The sequence below is a fragment of the Nesoenas mayeri genome, assembly GCF_963082525.1.
Source record: "Nesoenas mayeri genome assembly, chromosome: 1".
Lineage (NCBI taxonomy): Eukaryota > Metazoa > Chordata > Aves > Columbiformes > Columbidae > Nesoenas > Nesoenas mayeri.
Genome location: NC_137541.1, coordinates 61,266,983 through 61,294,035, shown reverse-complemented (window position 1 = coordinate 61,294,035; position 27,053 = coordinate 61,266,983). Strand labels below are relative to the sequence as shown.

General features: G+C 38.6%; 1 protein-coding gene across 3 annotated transcripts in view; it reads right to left on the bottom strand.

Moving 5' to 3' along the window:
- Positions 1 to 27,053, bottom strand: part of BRAF (B-Raf proto-oncogene, serine/threonine kinase) — an 86,881-nt gene that overhangs the window by 48,010 nt on the left and 11,818 nt on the right. Inside the window, exons 2-3 of one of the 3 annotated variants that reach the window (XM_080363974.1) lie at positions 22,405 to 22,506; positions 12,045 to 12,308 (exon numbers count right to left, since the gene is read on the bottom strand). In XM_080363974.1, the coding sequence (XP_080220100.1) occupies positions 12,045 to 12,308; positions 22,405 to 22,506 (366 nt within the window). Of the gene's footprint in view, positions 1 to 12,044; positions 12,309 to 21,717; positions 21,828 to 22,404; positions 22,507 to 27,053 lie in introns of those variants that run through there. The other 2 variants (XM_080363976.1, XM_080363975.1) reach the window with 2 other exon arrangements.

The following is a 27,053-nucleotide window of genomic DNA, read 5'->3' as shown; positions in this document are numbered from 1 at the left end:
CAGAACTCCTGAGCAGAGAAACAGAAGGCTAAATTAAAAGAACTAAAAATGAGAATAAATCCCTGTAGTATTGATTAATCATTTTCCCAGACTGGTACAGTACGGTCTATCACCATCTGTGCATGTAGCCCTTCAGCCCCCTCCTTCAGTCCCTACCAGCACCCGCTATAAAGCAGAAATTTCATCCTGCAAAGCATTCCCCTCTAAAACCTCTTTTTTCCCCCACCTGCTTCTCACACCCAAATCATCACAAAGTTAAAGATCCCGCTATTTTGTAACTAAAGAATCTAGATGTTTTGCAACAGTTGCCACCTAGAAGTTCATACTAGTCAATCAGAGGATCTGTTAAGGGTTTTCAAGTTACTTACATACCAAAGATGTGTAGATCAGAAAAGGTTTAGGTTTTTATAACAATTTGAACAGTTGATTGAGCAAACAATTTTCAAAAGTAAAGAGCGTGGGCTATACAAAACTACAGAATAGTACAGAAGCTGCCAATACAGATTGCAAGATGTGTTCAGTATGTAGCTTACGCTAAAAAGTAATTTACTTGTTCATCTCGTATTGGGCAAGTAGTGATTCCAGAAGACACCAAAACACATGCTCAACTTTGCAAATGTGAAGTCTCAAGGAATCAAACGAAAATTATTCCAGTGCCTCCAAAAACTCTCACAGTAGAGTCTTACTACCTAAACAGATTAAACAGAACTGTAACACGTAATTTCCTCATTTCTTTTATTCATGTAAAGTATTTCTATGGACCGTGAGTATTCATAACAACATTGCTGATATATATTTAGTACTACAGCCACAAGCATTTAAACAAAGCATAATAAATCATTTATTTCTGTAAACCAGGTCATTCCTGATTCAGTAAGAAATTCAGGGCTACGTCCCTAAATAACTCTTACATCACTTCTCTAACACCAGAGCAGAAACTGGCAGAGTCTCAGTGAGTTAAAAATGCTTCCTTACACCAGCGCAGTTTCCAATACAGCAATAAAGAGACTGAAGAGACTAACAAGCACTTCAAAAAAATCAACGTAAAGGTATTGTCTGAAAGTGGAGAGGCTGGACAGCTCTGAATACTATTACACCTTTCAAAACTAGTTAGCTGCTTCCATCCTCAGCCAAGCACTGTAGTTTAGCTCAGTTTAGCCAAGTGTTATGTATGTTACACACACCTTAGAACTTCTGAAAAATTCTGAACAGTTGAGTACTGGGTACAATAGGCGAGAATATTCCAAGTAATATGGATTTTGAAACATCACTTCAAAGTTCCCATTTACTTACGTGAACACATATCCCCTTGAAATATCACACTTTTTTCCCCCTTGGTACCTATATAACTAAATCCCAGCAACATGCTATCTTTTTTTGCCAAATTACTAGTTTTCTATTCTGACATGTTAGGTTTTCTGGTAAAAATCCAAACATGCTATCTGCATTTAGTTCTCATCTTAGGCATGAAGAACAAATGTTTAACCAAATCAGTCAGCCAATTTTTACAGCACTAACAGATAAAATTAAACCCCTTTGTGGCAAAGAGGACATAAGATGATACTGAGCATCACATCCTCTATAAAATGAAGAACATGGCTTTCAGACACAGCTGTTCTGGATTTCAGGGCATTCTGACCAACTTCCAGGAGAAAGAAGCATTTAAGAATATACATTCTTAATGGAGCACATTAGTATAATAAGACAAACAGGAGACAATTCCTTCATGCTAAATCTTGTTTCCAAGGGAATTTGAACAGAATTTACATATTTTACAAAGCTGTTCCTACTCCATCAAATGCACGCCATTTAACTTGCAAAGACATCGGTTACCAGCACCCACTCGTACCTTATAATTAAGGGATACTGATTTGCAGGACATAATGGACTGATTTATACCAATACAGAAATATTTGCTCAAGAGCATCCAATCACTAAACCACACTGGATCAAACCTGCTGTGCCGAGTCAACAGCAGCCTCCACACCACTATTTTTGAGGTCAGCTCCCAAGCTGTGTCCAGAAGAGCACTGATCATTTATAAGGTTATAGCAGACAGTGGGATCACCATCATAAAATTTTAGTTAGGGTGAATACCAGTTGTGAAAGTTGACAGTGATGTACTACTAAAAAAAAGTTTGTAAAACATGGCTTTAGACTTGAGACTTAAAAGTTCATCTCGAAAAATATCCATAGCTGCTATATGGGAATCAAAACCCAAGACCTTGAGGTGTCTGTTCAAGTCCTAAAAAAGTCAGCTGGTTGTTCTCCAAATCAAAACTAAAACACACTAGAAATTTAAGTTACAAAATAGTTTCAAGAAATCTTTCTGCTAGGTCAGACCCAGAGTCCACTTGTGTAGTATCACGTCACAAACTATCACACTTCAAATGCTTTAAATACAGGGCGCAAGAAACTGTACCATAGAAGGGGCAGAATTCACACCCACAATTCACATCCTCCTCTAAACTGCTGCAACTGATCCTAAAAACAAATGGCTACTTTTATCCCCCGGTGGTATATACATTCTCTACAAATATTAAGGCCTTGGTTGATCAGTTTACTTAAACAACAAAAGAAGCCATGAATGTAAGTATGACTTACTAGAATATGGAATTAAAACATTTCTTGTGATTATTTTAAGATTTGTGACCTGCATTCCCTTTCATTGAGTGTCTGCCTAGCATATCATGAGGTAAAGGAAACACACTCCTAACAATATGTTTCTCTGTCCTTCATCACTTTCTATAGACAGACTTTCCATCTCTTAAGGAATCACTAAGCTCTCCTTACTTGAGGAATACTCTTAAAAAGCAGCGATCAATGTTGCACAAGGCATTCCAGATGACAAGGCATCCATTTCATGAAGCAAATTTCCAATATTGTTTGACTTTGCAATCCAAGACTGTGGGTCAATAAAACTGAAGGAAATGAAATTATTCTCCTTTCAACGTATACTACTTTGAATTTATCCAGCACTGAGTTTAGCCTGCATGGTGTGTTAACCCCAGCAGGTAGCTGAGCACCATCCAGCTGCTTGATTGCTCCACCCTCTGCAGGGTGAGGGAAGAGAAATGGAAGGACAAAAGCAAGAAAACTCATGGGTCGAGATAAAGACAATTTAAAAAGTGAGGCAAAAACCGAAGGGAAAAAATTCTCCTAATGACACAGAAGGAATCACTTAACACCAGCGGAGTGATGCCTACGTTAGCACTATATAGGCTGCTGTGAAGAAAATTAACTCCACTCAAGCCAGATTCCAGTACAAGCTGCTGTGGCATCACTGCTCACCTTGCTTCACAAACACCTCCCTAAGACACATTCTCTGGCTTTCATAGGCACGAAGGACTTATTCATGGTAGCTATAAAGTCTATTTCACTGTACAACTCCTGTGATGCAATAAAATTTTGTTTGCTTATTGATAGTCTAAAAGAGGTCTTCCATGGTTAAATTTCTTCCCAATGGAAACTGGTAATTTAGACTCTAATTTGACTTTGACCTTCAGCAAAAAGATAAGCATGCCAACAGCTCTCCCTGAGGATCCAAATATTAAATCCAAAGCACAACACCAAAAAACCAAAACAAACCCCAAAAACAACACTAAAAAAACAACAAAAAGCAAGAGAGCCCCCAAAAAACTAACAAGTAAACTTTACTTGAAAGTAAGCTACCATTTACTTTATTCTATCAGTCTGTTCATACGATGCATAAAATTCCAAAACATTCAGGTATATTCAGCAAGCATCCTTCGGCATAGGCTACAACTACATTTCTGGTGCATGCTTGATATGACATGAGAATTTTTAATTGTTTTTGAATAGAAAAACCTTATCATGTTAAACCAGCTGTGTAATTAAAAGCAAGAAACCAGTTTATTCAGCTGCCTGAACAGCCCTGATCTGCATTTGCCTTATATTTGACAGGTGAAACTGGTAGGACAGCTAGAATGCTTATAGAAATTCAGAGCTTACAACTCTAAGTTTCAGGCACAAACCTCACAGCATAAACTACAGAAAGCAAAATGCAAATCTTAAGTCAAAAGAAATACATCGAGTACCAGATTTAAAACCAGAACATTTGAAGGATGCCAGTTTAGCATGCATGATGAGTTAATTTATGCTAAGAATTTAGGTAAGATAAAAATACCTGATTCTTCCAGTCTTCATGACTGCAGAGAAGACCACATGATTGCTTGTCTAATTAAAAGGCAGATGTACTAATTAACCAAGGTGTGACAACAGTGAGAAACCTGAAATAAGAGTTGTCTCAATGCACAGCATCACAATCCTGTTTAGTTTCTTTGAGTCTTACAAACTCTCCATTTTAAAAACTCAGTCTCACGTTTGCATTTTGAGAACTTTCATTAACTTTCTAATACATATATACCTATGACAGTTATATGAAGCATACCAACACATAATCAAGTGGAAAAGAACCTTACAGGCCCAAAAGTATGCTGAGTTTTTAGACAAATCACCTCTAATTACTCGTACACTTTAAAAAAAAGGCAAAACAGCAACCAAAAAAGACAATCTTCCATAGCTGAACATGTAAGAAAGTGAAACTTTTTTTGCAAAGGTATTACTTTCGTTTGAGAAGCTACCATAGGAAGTTTTTAGACCTCATGGGTGAAAATGCACAATGATTTGATCCTATGCAGAATCTGCAGAGAGCAGAAGTACCTGGAGGCCATTAAGCTTTCCCAAAGCAGGAACAGCATCTGCTATTCATTTTTTGTTTGGTTTTGTTTTTGTTGTTGTGCTTTGTTTTGTTGTTGTTTTTCTTAGTTCACTGTCACTGCTCAGAGGACTATGGACCAAAATGAAATTCAAAGAGAGCAAATCCACTCCTTGCTCATGCTCACAGAAAGAGAGCTGTGAGAAGGCCCCCTATAAACTCCCTGAGCAGAGGAGCAGTCTCCTCACCACCCTCACAGCCACTCCAATTCTGGCCAGGAGACCAGAAGCAAACATCTCCTCTGGGAGCCAGCAGTGTGCAGCACACAGCAAAAGGATACATGCAGATTGGCAGCAAGAACCATCACCACCTGGTGCCTCACAGCTGCCCATCCTTTTTTATACATGAACAGCAATTTTTTTCTGACTTTCCATGCTTCAGCATACCAGCATTCACAGTATCACAGTATGTTTGGGATTGGAAGGGACCTCAAAAGATCATCTAGTCCAATCCGCCTGCTGGAGCAGGAACGCCTAGGTGAGGTCGCACAGGAACATGTCCAGGTGGGTTTTGAATGTCTCCAGCGAACTGTTTCTTCCTATGCTGTAAGTAGTTGTTTGGAAGAGATTTCTTGGGTAACCAAAATAATTCAGGTTAATATAAGCAAGTTATATTATCTTGTTCATCAAGTACTTGAGTTAGAAACCCCCTACCACATTCTCTTCATTCTTACTAGATTTCACTATAACATCAGAAATCTCCTAATATTTTTCTTCTGTGCAGTTATGACTAGTTTTAGGTTTCTGGTTTTGTACTAGGCCTCGTATCAAATGACTTTTCTCAGAAGCCTTTGTTTCCTTTAGTATAGAGACCTAGCACGTGGCAGATTTAAAGACCACCACAGAATATGATTACTCACACCACATTTAACCATGGCCATGGAATTCCTCACCACAAGACACAAATTTCTAGTATCCATAATGTGGGTTTAATGGAAACTAGACAGAGGGTTTCCAAACAGAAAATGCTTCAACTCATAAAATTCCCAAGTGACAAATAGCTCAATTTTGGAAGACAACTCAGGGAAAATATCATACATGCCTGCCCTGTTCTTGTACTCTTTCATTGTGACAAAGAGGTACTCCAGATACATCCACAAAATGTTTATTCCATTCAAGGTCTCAGAACACTTTCCTGCAAGGGACCAGCCACAACAGATGTGTCACAGGAAAGCTGTCTAAAAAGTCTTACAAACATCTTAAGATCTACAGTAACCAAACAATCTAATAGGTGAATTTCCTAAATAATTTTAACTGTTTTGTCCAATTTTACAGAGGAAGGCAAAAATTGGAACAGTCCTTGCAACTGGGAATGGTTTTTTTTACCTTACACCAAGCCTAGCAGTTTAAAATTGGCAGTCCCAAAGACATGCAAAAGATATTTTACCCAGGTGCTCAAAAAACATTCCCCCAAAAAACTTCAAAGAAGAAAAAAAATACAAGCAGAAGCAACCCTCAGAAATCTTGTCCTATTCCTATAATCTTTACACTCATATAAAGCTGATTATACTCATTGTGTGGAACTCCCCTTCTTCGGTTCATTTTAAACTTTTTCACAGTCTTCAGCCTGTTACATTAAACTGAAGTTATCCTATTGAGAACTTCAATCATATAATTTGGAAAACAAAAATCCTAGTGTACAACACAATTATCTAAGGATGTGTTCTCTCTGGCTGCACACATTCTCTCAGAAATCTGTCTTTTCTGCTGACACACTATCATTCACTTCCCATCCAAGATTCCCGCCAAAACCAAGTCTCAGCATCTAACAATCTCTCAGACTTTCAGCAGCCAGCTCAGAGTTCTTACCACTCTGACCCACCCAAAAGCTCTCCCTTAATTAGCAGTTTTGTTACTATCCGCTCCACAGCCATTTAGATTCCTAACCCAAACAAGCTTTAAATATTTTTTTCCCCTAAGTTCTCCCACCCACAGTTTGGAGAAGCCTCATGAATTTGTTCTGCAAAACAAGTGGCTATCTCAGGTAGACTTTTACCATCTTGCACTTTTATTATTTCAACATACTTCTCTTTGGCCTAGAATAAAACAAAACAAACCCACCCGCACAGACTTATCCTGGTCACATTTATGTAGAATGCTTCTCCAAAGGACTTTTAACTTACCAGTTGAAACACACCACTGAGTAAAGAGGAAGTACACATATCTCAGACACTTATCTCTCTGCATTATATGGGATAAACATTTTTTCCCCCTCAGAGAACAGCAAACAATCTGTTGTTTTTCCTAGGAGGCTGTTCAGAGAAGAAAACTTATCTCCATCCCTTCTCAAGACAGCTACAGAGGAAAACAATCTTCTGTTCTGACACTACTTATTCATTGATTCCCCTCCAACTAACCAGGCCAGCACTTGGTTTCGCTTTCAAAAAATTTACCTTCTAACCCTACTGTGTCGGTGGCTGAATCAAGGTGCTGACTTCAACTGCTAACTGATCAGCAGCAGTAGGATCTACCACACAGTGGTGAGGCTTTCAAGGAAGAACCTCCACACCTTTTCCTACATTAGGAAAAACTTTATCCAACACTCTGCTTTATCATGACACATACAAAGAAACCTGACATCAGCTACACTACGTAGGCACCAAAATCACTTACACTGATCAACTGGTCTTATTTCTTTGCATTCCAGTTTCCTCACGTTGTATTTCTAATTGGAGCCAACTCATATGTATTTGCTTGATCCCACACACAAACACTACTAATAAACAAAAAAAGTAGACAGCTCTCAAGTAACAAGGCAGTTGCCCATCAAAAATGAAAGCATCTCCTCCCCTGCCCCATTTCCTGCATTTTTAACAGCTCTAAACAAATAGCACAAGGCTGTTTAGTACTTGGGACTGCTTCACAGTATGATCAGACAAATAAGGAGGTTGGCTCTCCAGTCACTTGAAATTAAGTCAGTTTAAGAACTGTCACTGCATCCCCAGATAAAAATAAACAAAGACTCCCTAGTATTTGACAAGATTTCTCTTCTCCTGAAGTAGGTCTGCAGTTGGAGCTAGAGACTGGAAATATTATTGTGACATTAAAAAAGATCTCTTAAAAAAGTAGATATTAATTGGAAGTAGTTTTGGTGGGGATGAGGCTTGCAGCAATACTGCAACTTCAACAGCATCTTTCCTCTCCCACCTCCACGCGTGGTTGTAGGACACATTTTATCCTCACTTGAACAGCCATACGAAATGAGGACTCGGGCAGAGGGGAAGCCCTAATGGCAGGTACCATGTATTTTCACATCACATTGGAAGCTATCCTGTGTACTTGAAACCCCTAAACTACTGTCATGGCTACACAAGCAAATGGCTCAGTTAATGAGCACGGGTGAGGCATAACAGGTCTGGTTTTAAAGCCAGAAGTTATGAAGGAAGACTAAGATGTGTGCAACACTTCTCTATCCATTGAGAGAATGAAGGAAGTTACTACAGCAAGTAATATCAGTGTTCACTGAAAGGTGCTGGGTCCTTTCTAGGTTGGTAGCCCTTTACTTGGCTACTGGCAGTTAAAACTGCACTGTAAGCTGCAATTCCTTCTGAATTGGGTTTGCTTCTGGTATTTGCTTAGTTTTCGACAGACTACATGTATGATCAATAAATACTGAAAACTGAGTAACTACATGAAGAGTCGCCATGCAAGAAATTCCTGACTTTCTCAATAATATGATCAGTATTTCAAGTTACAGATAAATGAACTTTAGCTCCTAGGCCAATAACCCCAACACTCGAAGTTCCTATATGCACCATTTCTCAGCTCTAAAACAGATAATTTACCAGGTCTATTAAAAAAAGTTCAACTTAGTAACACAACTAGATCCAAGCAGTGTGTAAAACTGAAATAAAAAGGAATCAGCTCTCTCCCTGAGCCAAAGCTGAACCATTAATTTGCAGTTTCTGCTGACCAGACCTGAGTATATATTTCCAATTGCTTATTTACAATAACAATTTTGACCAAAACCAGGTCTCTCCTAGGACAACTGGAGCTGACCTCCACCTCACTATACAACATATGAAGTCAAATCCTGTCAACCTGGGCATCACAGTATAAAAAAAACAAACAAAAAAATTAAAATAAATAAATCAATTGACCTAATGGAGAGTGTCTGGAGGAGGGCTATGAAGTTAGTGAAGGGCTTGGAGGGGAAGCTGTATGAAGAACGGCTAAAGTCACTGGGTTTGTTCAGCCTGGAGGAGACTAAGGGGAGACCTCATGGCAGCTACAGCTTCCTCACAAGGGGAGGAGGAGGGACAGGCGCTGATCTCTTCTCTTTAGCGACCAACGACAGAACCCGAGGGAATGTCAGGAAGATGTGCCAGGGGAGGTTCATATTGGGCATTAGGAAAAGTTTCTTCCCCCAGACGGTGGTGGAGCACTGGAACAGGCTCCCCAGGGAGGTGTCACGGCCCCAAGCCTGACAGTGTTCAAGAAGAGACTGGACAAGCCCTCAGACACATGGTGTGAACTGTGGGGTTGTCCTGTGCAGGGATAGGAATTGGACTTGATGATCCTTGTGGGTCCCTTCCAACTCAGGACATTCTATGATTCTATGATAACTAGAGCTTCCCACCAGTGACCCCATACATGCAGCTCATGCCTCCTTGCATCTACAGGCATCTGTCTGTTCCTTAAGTGCATATACCAGATTTGAGATCAAAGGGACTTGTACCTTCCCTCCACCACTAGCCTGTCTCCCTCTCTTTTGTTGATAACATTTTTTTTTTCTTTTAAATTATCACAGCACAAGACTACAGATTTTTCTGCAGCTCTGCTCTTAGTGTCCCATGTTGAACAAGCTGATAACAAACTGCTGGGCTAGACTGGTATGGAAAATGGTGCTTAGCCTCCAATAGAGAACTGGAGACAGCAGCAAGAGTATCCCCCTGATTACACCCAAGTTAAACCACATTTGCCTCCCATAGCCAGGAAGGAGCATCTAGATTCAGCACTGGAAAAAAATTCCTATTACTCAAATTCCTATTACCCTGCTGCCAGCCACTGAGTACTAGGGATACAATCCCTTCATCAAATCACAGCACGTCCTCAAGCTAGAAAGGTAACCCTTAGCCAAGATACAGCAAAAGACAACCTGGCACTCTTGAACTTTATCTGTCTGGTTAAGTCTGCAAGCTTCTAATGAGCATGAGTGATACCACAAAATGACAACATTCACAAAAGAACCCCAGAGCTTAGGGATAAAAGTGAGAGGACATACTAGTCCAGGAAAGCAGAGTCTCACCCATGGTTTTGAGCATAACAAGCTGATCTGCCACTAGTACTTAGAGAAGTGAAAGATGCCTTGGTAGAAGACAACTCGTCTACTTTGGTAAAATGGACCAGTAACATGCACAAAATCACATCTCAGATGAGGCAAGACAGGTCTGTACTGGCCCAAAATTTTATCACCTGGTTCACACTGAAATTCAGTTGCCTCTTTTTCCTAACTTGTAATCAGATTTGCATATTTAGAACAGACTTAAACTTGATGAAATACACACATTTGAACATAAAAAATTAAATCTTTCCTAAAAGTTTGAGTAGTGTATTTCATAATTATAAACTATTCTTCATATAAAACTATTCCTTCAAAAACAAAACAGAGCTCAGACATGAAAAAAGCCTTACCACACCTCTGACAAAAGAACTAAAGAGGGAAAGGCGCAGAAAAGGAATAGTGCAGATGAAAAGAAAAAAACCTAAGAGTAGAAATATACACTATATGGCTTAAAGGATGAGAGAATGCATAGGAGAGCTAGAAAAGGAAATGCACAGAGCAACACAGGAAGCAATATACTGTGTCCCATTGCAGGAATTAAACAAAAACAACCTGTGGGACACAGCCCCATCACAGGGCCTATGGCTACAATAGCCAGACAGGGTGGGACAGAACATATGAAGAAGAAACCAGTCTCTCCAAAATCCAGTACCTTTTCTCCAGATTTCACAGTGCGATCAGTACTACATGCCAAACCATACGTCACGGGCAGACAATAAAAACATCTTGCTTAACAATGTACACCTGCACAGGGGTCATAGTTTACATTAACCCCCCATTCTCTAGATCGAAAACCAAATACTATTTTCAATCTTTAGCGATACCTTTAACAATTAAACAATATTTTTTAAAAAATCAGGTGAAAACAACTGGCTTTTAAACTGTTGTTCCCACTATAAACCTTATGATCCCTTTTGTTTGGTGGGGAGGGAAGAGAGAGGGATGGAAGGAAGGCAGATGGCAGGGGAAGAGAGAGGACATGTCCCCAACACCCAGCACTACTCAGTTTATGTTTTCTCCTCTGTGCCAGCAACTCAATTTTCACAGGCAGTCACAGTCAATAACTTACTGACTGCTATGAAAAGCACTTCACATAGACACTGGCAGTGTTATCCATTCATTTCCCACTTTCACTGGAACCACAGCTTCCTTCTTAAATTAGGAGTATGCAGTGCCTTGCTAAATAGAGCCTACACAGTGGCTTGTCAGTAATTTAATGTATCACAGTTTGCAGTGTATTATTCTAAAGCACATATCAAGGCTCTTCAGTAGGCAGCTATTAACTGATAAAAAAAATCCTGCCTGTAACAGACAATTGAATAGCCTGCAAAAAGTCTTTTTCCATGACTCTTAAGAATCACAGTAATATTGTCAAAACTGATGAATACCAGCTTTTGAGCAGTTTGATGGCAACACTTCTTGCCCCTCCTAATAGGAACTCTGTTCCTCCTGCTAGCCAGTTCTCTACACAGGGCCTGACAGTATCAGGGTCCCAACACGAAACACCACAGTGAGCAGGGAGGAAAAAGGATAAAAAGCCAAGTGATTCTGCACACCCCTCCTTCGCTGGTACTTGGTGTAAAGCATTCACTGCTGCTAGCAACTTTGACAACATGGAAAACACTTTCTCCAATCACACCTGGTTAAACTAATCAAAATTTTGTATAATACAGGAAACAGACCTTCCTGCCCCCTTCTAACCATTGTAAAACAGTAATTACTATTCATCCAAGAAAGCTGATTTGAGAAAAATATTTCTTGAGGTATCTTCATTGTTATAAAACTCCCGAAAGTTTTCTATTCTGTATTACTGCTATAATGGACATCTTTGTGTTAATCCTGTGAAAAAAAAACATTCAACATATCAAAACAGCTGACCATGGCGAAGCACAAATAGCAACTGTGCCACCTCTTTGACCTCCACACAGGTACATTTTCAGCTCCTAAATTAACTTTCGCATACAGAGGGAGAGAGATACAGGAAATATTGAGGTTACAAGTATGTGAATAGAAACTGACTCACCACAGTCCTTTGCTTGTTGGGCAGGAAGACTCTAACAATAGGCTTCTGTGGAGACTTGGGGTTATTCCGTGACATATCAGCAGGGCTTTGATAAACCGAAAGGGATGAAGGTGCTACAGAGAGGCTAGAGGAGGAAGATGATGCAACTGTGTCTGTTGAAGCCGAACTAGAGACAGAAAAATCAGTTCCATTCCCCATGGATTCCAACAGCTGCTGTTCTCTCTGCTGTAGAGCATCTAGTTTGCTGGTGTACTCTTCATAGGCCTGTGAAAGATGAACGGCTGTTTTAATGATGTAATAGCCTCAGACAAAACCAGAAATCTAAATTCAGAACGAACATGAAGTGAAATGCATTCTAAACTAATCTGAATTTCCCAGAAACATGAACAAAGTTGTCTGGTCATACTTTTCAGGAGGATACAAAGAAATTGATTTCAATTCACTATGTTAAACCTTCTGAACCAACAGCTCATTTTTAATAGATTAATGGGTAAGTGGATAAAAGAAATCATAAGTTGCAGTTTCAAAGCACCTGCACTAAATAGTATAATTCAAAACTACTTTTAAGACAGCAATCTTTAACAAATGTTGCCAGCTGAATTGTTGAATTACTGTGCTATAGCTCAAGTCACCATTCTGTTGGAATGACAGCTAAATACTTCTATTGCAATAATTAATGTCTGACAGCTTACCTAGCTCATTCTTCACCTGTCACTGTCCTTTCATACCAGATAGAAAAAAAAATTGTTTCAGTTAGAGTACAACTAATTTTGCCCTGATACAAAGTCACCCGAAAACATGTAAAAGTGATCCTTTCAAAGAATTTTTTAACATCTGAGATTAATTTGATTTTCCACCAAGTTTATGTAAAACTTAACTTTTTACTGACCAAGCTTCTTAAACAAAAAAAAAAGGTAAAATTAAATTTGTCCATAAATGTAGCCAAGTTCAACATCGCCAACTTCTATAATACAAATGTGTAAAATCAGTATATATTTTTGTTTAAAGTTCGCTTCCACCAACTTTGTTTTTTTTTGTTACAAGAAAATTTCCATCTGTATCCAAGTATCAGAATTATTTTTTCAGCTTAGAAATTAATAAAAAGTATCTTAAAAAATCTGAATAATTTACAGAAAGTGTGTTTCATGCTACATAAGCATAACAGTGTTAATCAAGGATGTGTTAGACCTCTACAGACAATAAGAAACAAAGACCTTACAAACCTAATATCTAAGCAGTAGGGAACAGAATTTTCTACTTATCTCTCCAGCAAAATTTATGCCAAGCTGCAAAGCTGCATAAATTTTCAATGCCACAAAGAAGATTTATGTAAGGGAAAGATACATTAAAAAAAAAAAAATGCTTTCCTCAAGTTTTCTGTGCATAACATGTTACAAATTAAAGTTACGGGAGAACTGAACTGACCAAAAAGTCTGCAGGGTGTACATGTGTAAAAAAAAAAATACGGTTAAGAGAAAAAATAACCAGCATTCAGTAGTGCTGCCACAGATACTATATTTCACTATGAATTTATTTCTCTGGGTTGTATGTGCAGATTCACATAACCCAGGCTGGTTTTGTCAATTGAACAGTGATTGGTCCCTTCCTTTTTAGAAGGTTTAGCATTCCCCATCATGGACCTGTGTTCGAAATTTGTGCCATCATCCCCAGAGTGTTAAAAAAGAAAATGATAATTTGACAGTGAGGACTAAGGAAAAGAATTTTAGAGAATGGTGGCGAACATCACCATTTCAAACTCTAAATTTCACAGGTACCATTTTTAATAAGTGGACATAAGTTACAGAAAACCGAGAAATACTTACTAATCCCTTTAAAAACTTAAAAAGTCTAGTGTTTCACAAATAGACCCCAAACTCAGAGACTTAAAACCAAAACATTTTGACTCTAGCCAAATTCTACTGTCAAAAGTAAATGGAAAGGTTACCCAATTATAAATAATGTCATTTTTTGGCTGTACAGTAACACAAGTGTCTCTCTCTTACTTCCAGGATCAACTTTTCATGTAAATTCCAGTAAAAGTTCCATGTGTCAAGAATTATTCTCAGTAAACAAAAATTAAGAATCATAAACTGTTGCCATTTCACCAATACTTTTCTAAATACTTACTTCCTTTTCTCAGGAACATTGCAAAATACTACTTGAACACATGCAACATTACATTGCTTCCGGATACTTGTGGGCTTAGTTCCTTCACAAAATTACACACATCTTTCAAAATACTCAATCCTACAATGTTTATACCAGCAGCTTAATCTGTCACTAATGCAAACTCAAAGTCAAATGATTTACCTTAAGAGAATAAACAATGAGCATGGAAAGCTGGGAGCTGTTGCTCACTTTGGGTTATGTACCATTAAATTCTGCATGAAAAACTCTCTAGTTTTCATGGAGACAAAAGCTCTCAAGTATTATCAAGTTACTCAATGTCATAAGAGAAGATCGCGTCATAAAATATAATGAACTAGAAATGCATCGGTAGACTTTAAAAACATTTTTCTCTTAAAAACAAAACCAAACCAAACCTTTTTATACAGAAGGAGCAGAAACAGAATAACTCCAATAAAATCTTGTTGTCACATAGATTAAGTACTTTGGTCAGACAGCGGTTTCAGCTGATAACAAGCACCTATACATGTTACCCAGCCAACAGCACCAAGTCAAAACATACAATCATCCCATGGAGTTACATTGAAAATGTATCACAACAGCAAAGCTGACCTATGGCAACTACATTGTAAAACAGCTGAAAGAAAGATTATGCCACAGAGTTGGCCCATCTCCAACACAGACCCATAGCAGCGTGGCCATAATAGCAGACAGGTATCAGTAGCTACACAAATGCTCAAGTCAGTAAAGGGCCCCCTGGGTCAACTATGAGGTTGATTTCTAACATGGTTTTTTCAAAGAAACAAACAAAAATTAGGTTTGTAAGCATCTACAACGAGAAGATTAAGCTGAATATTCAAGTAATTCATTAAATTGAAGATTTTAAAGGCATTTCAGAAGGAGACATTTATGAAATCTAGAATACAATCCATTCAGTTTACATATTCCCAGTAAGAAGGGAGCGAGGTTATACAAAACAAAAACAAAAACAAAACAAAACCCAAAAAACTGAAATCTTGCTGTCAGCTTGATATAGAATCACAGGAGGAAATAAAAAGGAAAAAAATGTTGGAAGGCATCCCTAGAAGTCATCTAGTCCCAACACTCATTTTACACAGAGTTAAAAATGTTTAAGTTCAATCAGGTTGCTGAGGGCCTTGTCAAAGGACGTTTTGTAAGTCTCGAAGCATGGAGACTCCATAACCTCTAGGCAACCAGTTTCAGGGCTCAATAACCACTCTCACAGTGAATTTTCTCTTACAAAGTTCACTTGGTGCTATCTGTGATGTTGCCTCTTCCCCTTTTGCTGTGCACGCCTGAAAAGAGCCCAGCCCTCTCTTTAGAATGCAGGAGCCTGCAGACTTCTCCTCAGCCTCCTCCATGGCAAACACCACCACAAGGCAGACACAGAAGCAGAGAGCAGATAGGACCTTCCTCATGCTGGCTACACACTTGCTAACGCAGCCCAGCCTGCAGTTTGCTGGTGTTCCCATGATGGTGGGCAATGGACAGCTCAGCTTGTTGCTCACCATCCTTCCCTGGTCCTCTCCCTGCAGAACTGGTACCCACCCACCTGTACCCATGGACCATCACCTGGTCCCAGGTGCAAGATGCTGTGCTCCTTGTTGCTGTTGTCCTGTTTCTTGTCATGAGGCTTCTGTTCTTCAACTCCTCCAACTTGTTTGTTACTTGCCAAAAACAACTGTCCTTAATAACATATACTATCCTCCACAAATTTATCTGTTTACTATATTGCTGCAGGATTCTCAATTTGTGAAATACCATACATTCACAACAAAGTTAAACAAAAAATGTATATTTGAAAAGCTGGCTATTAGGTTCAAACTGACACATCTTGTCACTCTACACATAATTCTATGGCTATCTAAAGTAGAACCAAAAGTTAGCTTTAATTATATTGTGTACCAGCATATATGTGTATCATATAATATGACCTCATACATGTGAGAATGCTCCTAAGGGCCCAACTAAGTAAAATGTATAAAGGTCTGGTAAGCTGCCAAGTCCATCTAAAGTTGGCATGTTTATATACAATGTATATACTCACCATCATACAACTGCTGATCCCTTAGAAGTAGCAGAGTTAAATTTACTTCTGAAATGTTGCAACCTATTGACAACATAAAAAAAACTGACCACAGAGGTCAATAGAATTTGCATGATGTTACACGGATGTGCTAAAAGAATACTGTTGACAAGTTGATGACATGTGATTTTCTCAAAAATACGCATATTTTTGTATCACATGTCATTTATATCACACTTGAATTTTGCTTTCTTGGACCACAAAAAGGCTATATGTTCTAGTAAAAACATCTAAGGAAACAAACAGCAACAAGTAAAATACGTTTTGAAAAAATAATCTGGGACAAAAGCAGGTAGCAAAATATGGTTTCTCCTTCCTCCCTGCTCCCTAACACATCTGGTTGGAAACCCAGTCTGAACTCAAGTAGATCAACTGGTTTTACCACGCTCTCTCCCTCCCTCAATCTATTATAGATCATATCCACACATTGCAAGACTCTTAAAAGCCTAAACTACAGTTTCCTCATCTTTGAAACTGAGATTGTGTTTCTATTTAAAAGATGTCTGACCTTTAAGGCTGTTGATCAAATGCAAATCCCACTAAGTTAAATGGGAGCTGAAGATAGTAATGTACGTCAGGATTTCTCCATTTAGTAAGACTCCTAAATCTGTACTTAGTCTAACTTTAGGCACTCCAGTTTTGGTCCAACATGTTTGATCAGCATCTGTCATGAGCCTAGTAAAAATTTATCTGAATTTCACTACAGAACCACCAAGCTTCGCAGTGCTCATACACAGAGTTCGCATTTTCATGGAATCCCATAAACAGCTTGAAACAACCTGAGATTCAGCAGTGAGATCCATTTCAGGCTGCATCTGCCTGCTGTTGCAATCGGCATACCTTAGATCAGCAAAGAGGTAATCTTCTTTAATTAATTAATTTGACCTCCCGTGTGGATTCTTCCGATATATAGTAATAAGGAGTGAAATACTCTCCTGAAATTCTCAGAACTGGCAACAACAAGGCTTCTGAATAAAATACGTTTAATAGCCCAGGAAAAGAGAAAGCTAGGAAAAAAAAGTCATATCACAGCAGTTGGGGCAAACATACCTCTACCCGAATGATTCTCATTTTAAATTGCTTCCAAGAGTAGGAAAGAGTATGACTCCTTCAAGACAATGCTAGAAAGCTGGCTGAGTTTTAAAACTTATTTTGATAACACTATCATTCTATCTATGCATTTGTATATTGCTTGAGTTTGTGTGCGGTCTGAATTAAAAAACAAGCAAACAAACAGGCAGCTTGCACTTGTATTGTTAACTGAAGTAAACTACAGGTCCAGGATGTAACTTCACACCACAAGAACAACTTTTTACATGCGAATGGGCTAACACTTTTCAATTAAATTCTCACAGATAAAGTGTTTGTAGGTAATATTGTATACAGAACTACAAGGCAAGGAGGATACACAACACATTTTGGAAGTTTAAATAGGTAAGGCCTCCTGAACAGTCATTAAGAGTCTACAAAGACTAACAAATCTGATTAAGTCATTTAAGCACAATCTCTCCTTTTTAAGTTTGAGCTGACTGCTTTTGGCCAGTCTGGATCTGTGCAACCCATTTCAGTTTGTAAAGAGCTTTTGTTGCCAATGCTAAGTTGAAATACACAGATCTTTATTTTCCATAACATAGGTTGTTATCCTTTTCATCAGTACTTCGTTGGTAGAGATTAAAAACCAAAACAAAACATGGCCTTTACAGAAGAATATGCAACCGCACTTTTTAACCATTTTTGATAACTGAATCCCAGCTTTCCCCAGTATCATGATATTAGACTTCTTTGCAGTAAAGATTTCCAATATTTACAATGTTTAGACAAACCTTTAAGAAAAGGGTTTTTCCACAGTGAATCACAAACTGTATTTTGAGAAACAGCACTTCAAGGACAGATATAACAAACACACTAGGAAATTAGGTGGGAAGACAAAAATCATTGATGTTTTTAGCTGCTGTGATACAGTGTGTTTCCAAAAAGTGTAGAAAAGCAAGGAGTTCCTGCAGCCTCTTTTCCAGAAGAAAAGAATACTGTTAGTGATATTTCTACATCTACTGAGTCAAGTAGAAACTTGAAGTATTTGACAGTGATTTCCAGGCGTCTGTTAGATCCAAGATACATGCTCACGCACAGGGGAAGGAAGAAGTTAAGAACTAGGATTACCTAAGAAAGAATTTTAGCTACAAGCCATTTTTAGATTTTAATACAGTCATTGCTTACTATATTAACTATTTCTTTCAACAAGAACAAACAGAAAAGTTTTCCTTATAATCATATTTGAGAATGCTGATAAGATTCCTGAAGCTATTACTAATTACAACAATTAGAAGAAAACAGCGTGGTTAATGACAAATACTCTTTTCTTTCTTCTGTTCATTTTGTTTCCTATCCCTGTACCTTATACACATGCTCAGGAGCCCCTCTGTAGCTTCAGCCTCGCTCCTCATCCCCCACTTTCCTGTCCCGAGTGGACGGAGAGAAGCTGCTCGCTGCCCTCCAGCCTCACCCTGCGTTTTCCACTCCTGGGCAGCTACACACAGAGTAGCCTGCCCAGGGCTGCAGGCACTTTTCCCCATGCTCTACAGTCACCTTTTTAAGACTGTTGCTGCGAAGTGATGTATCAAGACAGGGAGATACCCCTGAATCTGAGCACCCTCTCTTGCAGGAATAAATATATTCTGAATTCAACATAGCACAGGTCAAAACCTTTTGATATTTCAAAAAAATCCATTTCTCTTTCCCAGCAAATTGATGAATCCTGAAATGATGGCTGTGACAACACCTGTCAGTTTTAAAGTACTTTTGATGTAAAACACATTGAACCTCCAAGAATAAAAAAGTCTGCCACAAAAAAATACATTTTGCCTTCTTACCCTCAAACGAGCACAGAAACAAAAGCTTGTTAGCTTTTATTTTCTTGAGCAACTGTAACTAAGGCACAAATTCCTTATTTTTTAGTGAGGCATATGTTTTATATTCAATGTGCAAACAATTTCACTACATCCTTTGAATACTCAGTTTTCAGAATTAATTTTCTTGTTCAATTCTTCAACTTTCCTATGAGCATTTCCACCCCCCCAGCCCCTTCCTTTCCACTTTTAGTGGAAATGCAATTTTGTCATCAGGTTCAACCCCAACTTTACTTAACAGGTCTAGAGAAGCAGCTCCAATACAAGCCAGAAGCCAGTGTACAGAGTGCTCTGAGTTCTGTGAATGTGAGTAATTACTAAGCTGTGTAAGAAACAAAGGATAAAGAGCCAGACTGGAGCAAAAAAACACCAAGAACAAAACAAACCAGCAATGCTATTGAACTGAAACTCTACATACCAGAAGATGGATGGATAGCTGTCGAGCTTTTCACAGGTATACAAAAAGCCATGGTTTTGCAGAAAGCTTTACAAAAGCAAACTAGATGTTTACAACAGTTAAAGGCAATATGGGTGAAAGCAAAAATGTTCATTTGCAGGTGTTTATCTAGCAATTAGCTTTGGCTAATTCCAACTTTTGCTAAGGGAAGCAGACAACATGCTTGTTGACAGCACTCAAGAGATGATCAACAGGCAGAATCTACAGAAGTCCTCAGGAGTCACATTTCATGGAAGACGCAAAGAGATCAGAGCACTGAAAGGAAACCATGGGAAGGGTGATGCAGTCCAAGTACCAGACCAGCAAAATTACCCATACAGATTCTAAGTAAAAGCAGGGCAATATCGCTCTTTACAGCCAAAAGAGAGATTTCACCAAACCAATCAAAATCTAAAAGGCAGAAGAGGATGGACAGAGTACCAGTTACGTTACCTTTCTGCTCAAGCACTTTGGAGATAGCACACAGACCACAACATCAAGACGTAGACATAACCTACAGACGTGAAAGCTTGGGCAGAAAGAGGGGTCATGCACACAAGTCAGTGAAGATGCCCAGGTACGGAACTGAGCAACAGGCCAAATATCACACAGCAGCTTTGTACAGAGGCTCTTGGCCAAGGCAAAGGCAGCCGAAAAGGTGGGAAAGGCACAGAAAGGATGCACTGGACAGCTGCTGCTGGGTTGAAATGAACAGTCAAGGGTACCCCGTAATTTTGCTTCTGACTGCATCAGCTACTCTGTAATGTATTTCTCATTTTTCTTTCCCTCACACTTCAGTTCTACCACAGGAAATCCACACGCTAAACAAATTATAGGTTTGCAGCACTTAATCCTATTGAATCAATCCATCTGAGGATGATCTAATCTAAGCTAATACCTACCCAAAGACAAAGTTCTTCTCCTCTCTCACCCCATTTTCAAAGGTTCTTGGTTCACAGCTGCAAGCTCTTCCCCTTTCCTAATCTTAACCACAGCGTTGGGACTCACTGGACTTCATCATGACCAAGTTCAATCTACTAACTGGATGGCAAACTAATTCAACAAACCCACAATATTTTCCTTCTAGGTTAGCGACTGGAAGTAGCTTAGCCACTACTGATACTGCAAGTACTCGAGTAAAGGAAGCGAAGGAACCACATAGCAAAGAGCTGGGAAAAACAAAGTGTTTCATTTCAGTAAAGGTGGGCTCTTCTCATAGGATTTGCTGGGTCATGGGATAATTCAACTGAAAAAGCAGAATCCTAGCGACTTCCACCTTCCTTCCAATGGCTCACTGCTCCCTGGTGAGTACCAGCACTACTGGTCACAAGACCCATTTTGTAACCCAGCAGAAGTCTCTGCAGCAGAGGAACACCCTGCTCTATCTGGCAGGGTTTACCTACCATGTCAACGAGCCAGAGTTGCAGTTTCATCTCAGCGGCACATGGAACCACCAAACTTGCAAATCTGCTTTAAGCTTCATGATTTGTAGTCACTGACTATTTCGGAACCACCATACTGTTTACACCAGCGTAATCACTTCCTACGACATATTTACAACGACAAATGCAGTGTTCCCTATCAATCAATGACAGAATAATCAAAAAGCTTCCAGTGTAGGGATCTCAGTTTTAATTTAGATACAAGCAAGTGACAAATGGCTGTAATGAACTAATGATTTCACTACCTGACATCCAGACTTAGTACAGAGTAAGCTAATCATTATTGCAATTTGATACACAATCTAATGAAACCAACATACATGAGGCAATATTAAATCCAGACATATGGAATAAATCAGTTCATGTGGAAACAGAAGTGTGTTTAGATACCACTGAGTGGTTAAAATAGTGATTAGCACTCATTCAATACTCCCATTTCACATTAGCAATAAATAAAGCAACTTTAGAGGGCCTCATTTGACCTTAATTGTTAAGGATGTTATGTCAACATTTGTTTAATCAAGCTAGTGCCCTGCTCTGACATATTAAGATAAAAGCTACAAGTACCTCAAATAATAAGATATTTACTCTAAATTATCTAGTGCCTTTAGGCAGCAATTACAATTAAAAAGACTACAAAAGAAGTCTGGTTAACCTCCAGTTATTTCAATGCTTGAGAGAACCAAGAAAAGGCAGGGTTTGGAGCAAGCGATATCCATTCAGTTCCTAATAGATGTCACTTATGCATGCAGCCGTTTTTATGCTCTTAATGGTCCTACGTCAATGCAACTTTATGAATCTGGAGTGATGAAAGAATACAGAAATTTAATTTGTAGTTAGTTTACAAATTAAACACAGCTTAAAGCCATTACTCCACCCTACAATTTTATGTACATCTTTATGTTGCCTTCTTTTAATACCATTTTTTGCATCCTCCATGATTATTTTTCAAAGAGAAACAAGTGAAGTCAACTGCTTCAAAGGCAATGTTAGTCTCATAAGATATTCCATGTGTACGTGTATATATTCGCTTTTAACAACGGAGCATCTTTTTCTATTATACACACAAAATCCTCCCCCTGCCCTATACCTGAAAAGAATGCTTTATATTTCAATTACACCAACATAACTATTAGACTATGCCACTGATCTTCCTCTACTGATGTGTAACAGGAATCCCATATGGTTCCATTCTGTCTCCAAGGAAAGAGTCGAGTTTCTTATACACAAGGAGAACGTTCTGTTTTACTACAGATATTCTCAGTTTCAATATAAAATGCTTCATATAAGATTAAAATAACACACGATTAACCTAATCACTTTCATTTGAACGTAAACTTACCTCTAAATATATCGATGGTGGATTATGCTCTCCTCCAAATTTGTCTAGCAGTGCCTCTATATGTTCTTGTGTTAATTTAATCATCTGTTTGATATTCCACACCTAAAGCAGAAAATTAAAAAAAAAGAATCAAAAGGAGCCCAAAAACCAAATTACATTTTCTTGATATTTAGTAACAGAAGTCCACAATAAAAGTATTTTAATTGTCAGTAAAAGAGTGAACAAAGCTATCCCATTCACCCTCTGTCAGTAAGACACAGCTTGCTTCTGAGATAAACAGAGAAAAAATAAATTTGGTTTTAAAATTCAGGAAGCATTGAATAAGCAACTTTTAAGAACAGTTTATTTTTCATGTTTATCAAAGCCATATTAAGTATTTTCCTTGCAAGACTCTGCAATGCAATTTCTATGGTACTACAAAGTTTAGCTACGGAGTTCCCCTATCAAAGCTTGGGTAATCTGTGTAAACAATATTCACAAAGGCTAGACGTAGTGGTTTTTTTTTTTACATGGGAATAGGATGCTTTGTTTTTAAAAAGCACCTCTATACCCTGACTTCTATACTCTGTCGACCCTACAAGTCTTTTTACAGACCTTGGACAGAATCTGAAAAAGACATCTAGCTCCAGTGCACAGAAAAAGCTTATGGCACTGTACTATGAGATAACGTAGGTTGTTACTCATTCTTCACAACATATTGAAAAGTCAGTTTAGGACTTTGAGACTACTGTAGGTGAACAGTATTATGAATCTGAATTTATACCTAAAAAGGCAGTGAAGCACAAACTGAAACATTTAAAACAATAATGCTACACTGTTTTAAGAAGCCACTTCAGTCCAACCCAAGTCAGAAATTTATAGTGGAAGAAGGAGGAGGAAAAGGAGAATCTCTTCTTCATAGGCAGTATTATTCAGACTATTTATCAGGGGAAAAAAAAAAAAGACTGTGTCAGTTACTAGACCTAGGATGTAAGAAATTATTAATAAGATAATATATACAGTGCTTCTTCCAAAGGAATTTTAGGGATTCCATCTACCTTTTCAGTTTAAATCTTATCTGTTTCATAGATCATAACATACACAGTCTTGAGACCAGGTCTGGATTTACAAATAGTGACAACATACTGCTTTAAAATGAAGATGCAAATATCTTCATATTTTAAAGCAGGCACCAATAACAGGATCCAATTCAAGCTGGATCAAAACAAGTTTTACTAAGTGACTTCAGATGTTTACAAAGAAACAAACTCTAAAATACAGAACTCGCATTTTGCACACCACCCTGTTTACCCCTTCTAATTCCAGACATGGGTTATTTGCCAGTCATTTCCTAAAGTAAACTAATAATTGACTCACTTCTAGCCTGAGTTTCAGAACAGATACCAGAACACAGATTTCACCAAGAAGTTACAGCCAAGCAAAAATAGTTTGCTCAGGAAGAAGCAAACCAAATTCCAAAGAGTGAGGGGACTGAAGGGACACAAATAGGTGTGCTACTCAAGTATTCTGCACGTAAATTCCCTTGAGGTGACAGTGGAAGTCAGCTTGCTTCTCAACTTGCAATCAGTTTATCACGTTGAAGCTAGGACTGCCAACCAGCAGTAAAGAGAAAGATTTCTCTGTTTTGCTAGTTTTTCCCAAGATGGCAAGAGTTAGTTTTATGGTGGGTAAAAAGAACAAGCTTGAATCAACACTATTTCAATTAACTTATTCAATGCAAGAGTTTAGGATGTCTAGTTACTGTCTAACTGGTAACATGCTGTTAACCTGAGTGTGTATACAGAAAATTATTGACGAACTAAGGAATCATCTCTACCTTCAGAAATAGATCTCATTAGTACTTCATGCAACTTCTATTTGGTCATTCTGGCAATTTCATCCACCAAAAAGTTTTCCTCAATATGTACTGTACCACAGCCAATAGTAACAATTTACTCTACTTAAATGCCTGGCAATGGGGGAGGTTGGAAGGGAAGATGCTTCACTGACAGAACCACAGAATGGCTGAGGTTGGAAAGGACCTCTGGAGGTCATCTAGTCCAACTCCCTGCTCAAGCAGATTGCCCAAGACTATGTCCAGATAGCTTCTGAATATCTCCAAGGATGGAGACCCCACAGCCTCTCTGGGCAACCTGTGCCAGCACTCAGTCACCCTTGGATTAAAAAAGCGCTTTCTGACATTGAGAGATAATCATCTGTGTTTTGGTTTGTGCCCATTGCCTTTGGTCCTGTCGCTGGGCACCTCTGAACAGGGTCTGGCTTTATATTCCTTTCACCAACCCTCCATAAACTTTTTAAACCTTCACTGGACTCTCTTCAGTATGTCCATATCTCTCTTGTACTGGGGAGCCCAGAACTGGACACAGTACTCCAGGTGTGTGCTCACCAGTGCTGAGTAGAATGAACCCCTGTCAGATGAGTTTCCAAATACTTTTTTTGAAGCTTGACAATTAATAACTTTCTTGCTCATATGTTGTTTTCTATTTCCTGCCATAACCACAACCTTGCTTCTCTCTTCTCTTAGAGTAGAGGTATATAATATATAACTGAGTAACGGCAATACACGCAATGAAAGCATGTTACTTAAGAGATGTTGGCAAGAGAATCAAACAACCTCTAACAAGGGCAGAAATCTTCTGCTAAATTAATATCATCACAGGAGTAGAAAATGAATGACTAACAAAGAATATAAAACATCTTGAAACTTGCTGCCAGGCTATGGCAAAAAATGTCTTCACTTGAAGAAGCTGAAGTTAAAGTCTAGTGGAAAACAGCATTGCTCAGAGGAGCTGAAAATGGTGCCCTGAATTACTTACTATACATCTGTGCACTAAACCAAGAGCCTTTCCACAAGTAAAGCTCACAGGAAAACTTCTGGATTTCTACCATCTCAGAAAGGCTCTTCACACAGTTAAAAGTACACTGAAGGCAGACAGAAATTTATCAAAGTCAACCATAGCAACAAATCATTACTTGTTGCTCACAGAAAAGGAAAACCTATTTTGTGTGCCATATTCATCAAAAGTCTTCTGACAAGCTGAAAGAACTTTCACAGATCTAATATTGACTGGCATATTCTATCCCTAATCAAGTAGACACAGAAACACATATGCCATGGCAAATTTCCAAGCTTCACAATTTCTTTTTAAGTGGCGACCTCCACTTATTTTTACTTATAGAAAACCAACCTTCTGGCTCTCCATAGCAGTGAATATGCTTATAACCAGTTTCTTGTGGTCCAGATCATCCCTTGACTGGCTAGCTCCTCGAGAATCAACCCCTGTGCAAGTGTGTTGCATTCAACTATGAAGGATCTGTGACTACTTCAATCCAATTGAAGGAACTAAAACCTTTTCCTAACTGGAATTCAGAACTGGTCGTTGGTGCAAGTGACCTCATGAGACTTGAAAATAAAACCTAAGTGTACAAAAACTGCCTAGGATTTTAAGAAGCGTCTCATTCCCCATAAGCATGCACATTCAAGGACAGCAGCAAAGAACTACTTAACAACAGAGACAGCAAAAACATGAAATACAGATCCTTTTAGCAATCAGATCTGGACCAAAGAGCTTGTTCCCAGACAACAGAATAAATCCAAGTTTTTCAAGGTAAAGCATATGTGCTAATAACATTCCTTCCTCGAGATCTCACAGGAATCCCTTTATCCACACTTTATTCACACCTACTCTAGAAGTAAAAGAAAACTGCAGAAGCCTTCTGGTCATTACAAAAGAAGAGACCAATTTTTTGCTACTTTTATGAGCACTTCACTACGCTTACGAAACTTCACACCTGTAGGAAACAGTAAAACCACAACTGCCAAGTATCTTGCAGAAATACAAAAAATTATGCCAGCCTAATAGACAGTTGCTAGAAAACCAAATGTATTTTGAATTAAATTTGGAATGCATATAGTTCTGCCCACATGCAAGTCTAGTCCCTTCCCCTGGGAAGCAGCACAGTTATTGGAGACACACTGCTTCACTGTAGAGTTCCACGAAAAACTAATGAATCCTTTACAGCTTGGATAACCTTATCATTTTTCCAAAAAAAGCCTCAAATTTTTCTATCCCATCTGGTAGCACTAAGTTAAGGTTACGCTCTATCAGAAGAGATTAGATTTGATTCTCCTTTTAGTGCTGCTGACACAAGGAAGCTGACGCAGGCTAACAGACACAGTGGAAATATTCCAGATATACTGGAATATATCAACTTGTATCTACCTATTGTGGATAATCGTGCATTAATTTTGCAAATAAGCACTACCTTGCAATGTAATAAAGATGATGAGCTATTTCAAGCCAGAGGCAAGTCAGATACAGCAGAAGCTTAAATCCATTCTATTCAGGGAAGACTACAGCTCCACAAATGCAAGGCGATAAGCCACAAAGTTATTCTCACATCCTTTACTGCTTTTCAAAAGAGAGAGTGCCTGGGACAGCACAAAGTAAACTGTCTTTTATACATTTTGCACTTGGCATCAGTACTCAAATCTTGTAGCACATCCCAACTCTAAGCTCTATGATTCACCTTTGGTAGAAGACAGTTGAAAGTTCAAATCGATTGTGTAAAGAAAAATAAAGTCATTATTTGTCCAGGCACAGCATGTCCTGCATTTGCATTATCATGCCTGGTGATGATGGAGAACA